Below are 6,390 nucleotides of genomic sequence, written 5' to 3'. Positions count from 1 at the left end.
CCTGGCGCCGGGACCTCCCCGCCAGAGGTTGGCGGCGGGCGGGCCGGGAGGGGAGGGAGCCGGGCTGCGCCTCGGCCTCACCGGGCCCGCCCAGGAAGGACGGGCCGGGGCTCGGCGCAGGGCTGGGCTCTTGCTTCTGCAGGGAGTGGCGCCGAAAGCCATGAGGTGCCCCGGGGCGGTGCGGGCGGCGGGGCCGGGCCTGGCGGGAGGCGCGGGCCTGCGCTGGGGCGGGAGGCTGCGGCGGCTGCTGGGCTGGAGGCCCGAGGAAGCGCCGTGCTAGCTGCCATGGTGTGGCCTTCTGGTTCGCTGGTTTCTCTTGAGAGCTTGTGTTTGAAGACTCCGTGCAGCTGTGGGCCTGTTTGGGAAAAACCAGCGTGTAGGAGGCGTGCGGTGCCGGGATGTGTGTGCGGTGAGGCTGGGCGGGCGAGGACAGCGCGAGGTTCCGGGCCCCGGGAGCCGCCGCTCTGCCCGGAACGGGGGAAGCGATCGCCCAGGGCGGAAATTTGCTGCAGGTTTCGTGGGCTTTGGAAAGCTTACCTGCTGCTTCGGTTCGTTAGCTCTGGTGATGGAGTGTTCATGGGATCCGTGCCAGAAGAATTCTCTGAGTATATCATTTAAAAAATAAAACCAATTTTATTTACATATTTTTGGGCCGTCTCCGTTCGCATTAACGAGGTGGGTTGTACCTTCCGGCTTGCTCTGACTACCGGCCTCTTGGAGTTTAGGAAATATGCTTAACTAACGCTGATTTTACCAGTTTTACCGAGGTGAAGTACTGGCGCCTTTTATCAGTAGTTCCGGTGATTTTAAAGCTATGGGGAAGAACAATCTAGGGAGAAGTAGATCTATTTGCATAACAGCTTTTTATTGGAAGTATTCTAGAGGCACAGTACTATTCTATTAATGTTTTAAATTGTTAACGAATAAAGTGCCTTGTGTTATGTTTTACTAGGCTGCATTTCTAGCATGTAATGCAACCTCCTAGTTACCATTTCATTCGCTTTCTGTAGGGAGCACTTGAAGTTATTTTGCCAATATGAGATGTTACAGCTGCTATTGTATCTTCAAATGATTCAGAATCTGTGAATTTAAGTACATTTAAACCAGTTTTAAGTAACAAGAATCCTCCTGTCTCTTCAGTCAGAAATAGTATATTGATATAAATGAATGAGAATTTGTTTTATTTAATAAATCTTGGTTGAACCTTTTGTGCAAATTAAGTCCTGAATGTACAAGGATTTGTAACACTATCCTCCTCTTTGCTTTCAAAATGCACTTCAAATATTTAAATAATACTTTGTTTAATGAGTTATCCCTTAAAGACTAATATTCATGTATTTAAAAGTTAACTTTTAAATGCATAGAAGTCTAAAAGAAAACACACTTTGGACTGATAATTGCGTGTATGTTTTAGATATATAATATTGCTGTTGCACTTAGTACCAAGAGTTTATAAAAAGAACAATTGTAAATAAGAAAACATATATTCTTTCTTACTCTATATTCTGTAAAAATATTTGTATTGACATCAAATGCATTAGGATTGACTTTGAGGTTTTTTAATTAATTATTTAGCTTAACTTTAGACTACAGAAACAGATTTTGTGAGTGCTTATATAGTATTTTAACAGAGCATGCACAAGCCCTAAATATATTTCATTTGCACATTATGTTGAAATCAGCAGTGCAACGAAGTCACAATCAGGGCTTTCCATTTTGCTGTGGTAAACTTGTACAAAGACACAGAAGACCCAGAGGTTATGCTCTAGTATTGATGAAGAGTTTGCTGTGCCCAGTTCTAGGGCAGAAGATGAGAGGGCTAAGGAATACAGCACTCGCACCGTTTAAGTAAACTTCACTCGTTGATGTCATGGAGATGTCAAAACTGTAAACCTAACTCACCCTCCCACCCCCCAAATAAAAAACAAACAACAGAGCCAAATGTGGCCTTCCATGTATTCTCAGACATCCTCCTGTCTCAAGGCACAATGAGCCATTATGAAAACGACCTTGCTGGGTGTTTGCCTAACCTGTTCCTAAAGCCTTAAATACAGATTCCGCTCATTCCTCAGGCAGTCTGCTCTAGTTCTTAACTATCCTTTTTCAAATGTATAGATTAAATCTCTTTTGCTGCAATTTAGCCTTCTTATTCAAAGTTAATGTAAAGGACCGTGTTCCTTTTCTTTTTGCAGCATTCTTTTACATAAACTAAAGACAATTACCTTCTATTTTTGGTCCAAAGCATGGATTATTTCCCTTTTTAAATCAGTTCTGAAGCACATGACCTTTTGTTGCACCCCTCTAGCGCCTGTCCAGACTTTTCACAACTTCTCTTTATCTTGGTGACAACACTTCTGATTATGCATCTCAGTGGGATGTATGCCTTTTTCAATCTCATGAACTTGTTGACACGTTGGCCTTGTGATCCACTCTGCCTATTGTTGTGGGCTTTTTCTGCAAGTTTGTGTTGGGTTTTTTTTTCTGTGCAGTTGATTATTTCTTGCTTGTCAGCACCTCCCTGCCCTGGCACCCCACCCCACAGTGATTTCAAACTCTAGTCTTGACTTTTTTTCTCTTTGTAGTACCTCTTAACCTGGTGTCAGATGCATGTTTATAAGCATAATCTGTAAGCCTTTATCCAAAGATATTACAATATTGAGGTGTATGAGGAATGTTATTTGATACAAACTTACAGTTTGATAGTGAGCTACTAATAGTGATCCTCTGAGCACAACCAGTGTTGCACTAGATTTATGTAGTTTCTGTCCAGACTGAATTTCCTTCCTTAAGAAAATGTCAATGGAACAGAATGTCAAAAGTGTCGCCGAAGTGAAGATCTTCAGTTTCCTCATGTCTGTGAAACCATAAATGGTTTGATAGATTGTTGTGAACAAATCATGTTGCTTGTATGGTGTCACTTTGTTATTTTCCAGGTATCTACAAATATTTTGAATTTGTCCAGGAATTTTAATTAAGTTGGCTAGTTTCTAATTTCCTGACTGGTTGACTTTTTAAAGGAAAAGACTGTTCTTTTATAGTCTCTTGATGTATCTACTAGTTTCAAAGAGAAGATTGTTTTCTGCCATTAGGTTCTGAAATTTGTGGTAAGGTTTGATTAGGAAATGGTAATAGGCTTTCAAAGAGGATAAATGTTTGGCCCAGATATTTAGTAACAACCAAGACAAAAGTCCAAAACTGTACTCCTGTAAATTATTTTTTCTCTCTCTTGTATGAAGCACCTGAAATTTGTGAACGTCCTTAGATTTTTACTGTTTTTTCCCTGAATGCTGCAAGTTTGCTTTTTTTCTGCTAGGAAGGTTATCCCAGTTTTAACACTGCTGACCAGTATTTTGCTAACCTCTCACTGAAGCATAGTAGAGGACCAAACTGTAGCTATTTAATCTTCTTTTATGGCTTAATGCAGTTGGTATACTCCGTGCAGTTTTACCATAATTGGGCTCTGTAAAAATTCAGTGATAATGAGTTTTATTTTTGACTCTGCAAATGCAGTAATAGAGAAGTAGTTCCTGCCTTTTTATTTTGTAAGGAAGCCTCCTGGCTAGAGCATTCACCTAGAATTGAATAGGCCATCCTAGTTTTCTCCTCTTCACACAGCCACCCATTTGTTCATATTCCCTGTGAAAAAGCCTTCTAAAAAGAAGAGATGTTGGTTTAGGGAAAGGGGAGGGGTTGGGGGTGCTGCAGGGTCACCTCCAAATAAAGTACCTGCAATTAAACAGGATCATCTTTCGTTTGAGACACATTGCTCTTCTATGTCTTTTTATCAGCAAAGCTGTGTGCAGTTCTCTCTGTAACATCCTGGTTGCTTATGAACTGATTTTTTACAATGTGTTTTTTCAGTCTTAGGCCTTTGTTTGCTTCAGAAATCCAAGTTTATAATACAGTATTTTGGATTCTACTTTGCTGCCTATATCAAAGCTAGTAATTACAGCAGTAAATGATGCAATGAGTCAGTTCCTTTTTGGATCTAACTCTTTCTTAAAAAGAATGAGATGTTGGGCTGATGCTAGATGAATTGAAATCAACAGGAAGAGTCCCTTTTACTTTGAAAGGCACTGAATCTTGTCCTAGTTTTCATGTTACTTCGCCTGGTTACTAGAATTTCAAACTTTGCTTTTAGTATTTTGTGGTATCAATAGGACTGTATTCAAACCTTTGACCAAGCTTAAGTTTAAAAATTATTACCAGACACAGTTTGAGACATTTTCAGTGAATGCCTGACAAAATATACATTTGGAGATTAAGATCACTGTTAATTTCATATGCATCACTGCTATAAAAAGCTTTTTCCACCTCAAATGTGAAGTTTTCTTTTTTATGTATCATTGATACACACTATGATAAGCAGTCAGAAGAAAGCTGTAGAAATAAGTTTCTGATCTCTAAAGTAGCTCTTGTTAAAATTCTAAGGAACAGCAAGGAGAACATAATCTACTTGTAAATAGAACACTTTCCTTTATTTTACTACTGAAAATATATGTACATGCTAGGAAATGGCTATTGAATTTCTTAGTGTAAAATAAGATCATTAAATGCAGTATCCTTTTGTTTGTTTTAAATGTAATTGCTCTAAAAGTAGCTGCTGATTCATCATTAAAATGCAAACGTATTTGGCTCTATTATTGTACAAACACTGGAAGAATCTAAAGGAATAGCTCGTGATCTTTTTATTAACAGATTGGCAGTATATTTGTTTTTGATAAAAGACCATTAATGCTGTCAACAAAGCAGCTATTTCCAAGTAATTATATATACTACTCCTTCTTAATTATCTGACAACTTATATACTTGAAATATCTTGCTTAGAATATCTCACTGCTTGAGACTGTAGTAGAAATGTGCATAATTTCTCAAGTAACGTGTTGCAAAAATGCTGTTTCTGACATGTCAATGCCTTATCAGGCTGTACAATACGAAATTAAATGAGAGACTAGTGAGTCATTTGTATATAGATGTTTTTATGTAGTGTAGGGTACTTTGTTCTCCCATATAAATTAAAAATCTACAGTTACATGAGTGGTTCATGTGATTTTATAGAGCTTTTGGAAATTGTTAAATCAATTTTCGTGTATTTATCATCATAAAATTTTAGCCCAGTCAGTTGTTGAGTTTTGGTTTTGACTCTGCAAATGCACCAGTCTTTTCTTGTTTCCTGCTAGTAATTTCTCATAATCCAAATTTTGCAGCATTTTTTATATCTTCTCCATTTCTCTAGTTTTCACTGGTAAGGACTGATTGAATCTGTGACAATTTATATCACCTGAATATCGATCACATTATTTTTCTGGTCTTTTTTCTGTATCATCCTTAGAACATACTTCCTTAATAAACTTCACAGTTTATTAATATTACTAGTAATTGTATATTGACTTGACACATTTAAATATATAGTTAAGTATGATCCATTTTAGGTCTACACAACTATATACATAAATGTCAAGGGTGGGCTGTTTCATCTGGGTTAATACCCTGGCTGCAGTTGACTTGGAGCTTCTCCAGAAGCAGTGTTGGCGACAAGAGATACATAGTCCTAGACACAGGCAGGGGATTTGTAAGTGTGTTTTGTGCCAAGCTCTCATTTATGAGCAAGCAAACTGGAGCAGCACTGTGCACAGGACTGTCCAGCTATGAAGCTGAGCTGCTGAAGCCACCTCAGGATAGCGGTTTGCTTTGTTTTTTGTCTTTCTGCCAAAATGTGAAGTTGCTGATTGGCATAGTTAGATAAAATAGTTTCTTCTCCACCTCTTTAGCCCTACTAGGCCCTGGGGGGTGAGTATCAATGGGTTTGTGTAGCTCTAGTTGGAAGTTGCAGGGTTTGTTACGAGTGTTACACCAGAGCCTGGAAGCTGTTCTGAGCCTCGAGTTTAGACAGGATCAATTTAACCTTTTTGTTTTCTGTACCAAGGAAGTGTTAAAAGGAGAATCTCTTGGTTTTGTCCTAGGACAATGTTTTCAAGGTAACTCTCTCTGCAAGATCCTAAAATAATTGCAGAAGTCACTTTAATAAATATATCTAAAGGCATAGATTTAAGTTAAATTTAAAAAAAAAAAAATCCTATTTAAAAATAATGGTGAATCATTCTGGGAATTGAAGTTCATTTTCTCCATCACTTTTATTTTAAAAATATGTTAATAACCAGTCAATAGTAAGTGTTAATTTAAGGGTGTGCTGGCCCACAAATTACTAGATTCTTGTCAGCAGGTAGCCTATAGTGAATAGAAATTAGGTAACATATATAATAAAGATCCTAAGAATTCTGCCTGTATTTTAATTTACCCAAGGAGGAAAGTTCTACCAAATCACGTACTGTTAAAGCATTTACAGACCATCTGGCCACTCTGACTTTGCACTGGGGGAAAATCAAGCCT

General features: G+C 38.5%; 1 protein-coding gene across 2 annotated transcripts in view; it reads left to right on the top strand.

Moving 5' to 3' along the window:
• The first annotated feature begins 126 nt into the window (after positions 1 to 126).
• The window catches only part of RNF111 (ring finger protein 111), a 48,010-nt gene continuing 41,746 nt past the window's right edge, over positions 127 to 6,390 (top strand). The window contains exon 1 of one of the 2 annotated variants that reach the window (XM_051628481.1): positions 127 to 165. In XM_051628481.1, the coding sequence (XP_051484441.1) occupies positions 161 to 165 (5 nt within the window). In that variant the 5' untranslated portion in view covers positions 127 to 160. Of the gene's footprint in view, positions 166 to 214; positions 410 to 6,390 lie in introns of those variants that run through there. The other variant, XM_051628480.1, reaches the window with a different exon arrangement.

The sequence above is a fragment of the Apus apus genome, chromosome 10 (genome assembly GCF_020740795.1).
Source record: "Apus apus isolate bApuApu2 chromosome 10, bApuApu2.pri.cur, whole genome shotgun sequence".
Taxonomy (NCBI): domain Eukaryota; kingdom Metazoa; phylum Chordata; class Aves; order Apodiformes; family Apodidae; genus Apus; species Apus apus.
The sequence above is the reverse complement of the archived record's forward strand: the minus strand, read 5'-3'. Positions and strand labels throughout refer to the sequence as shown.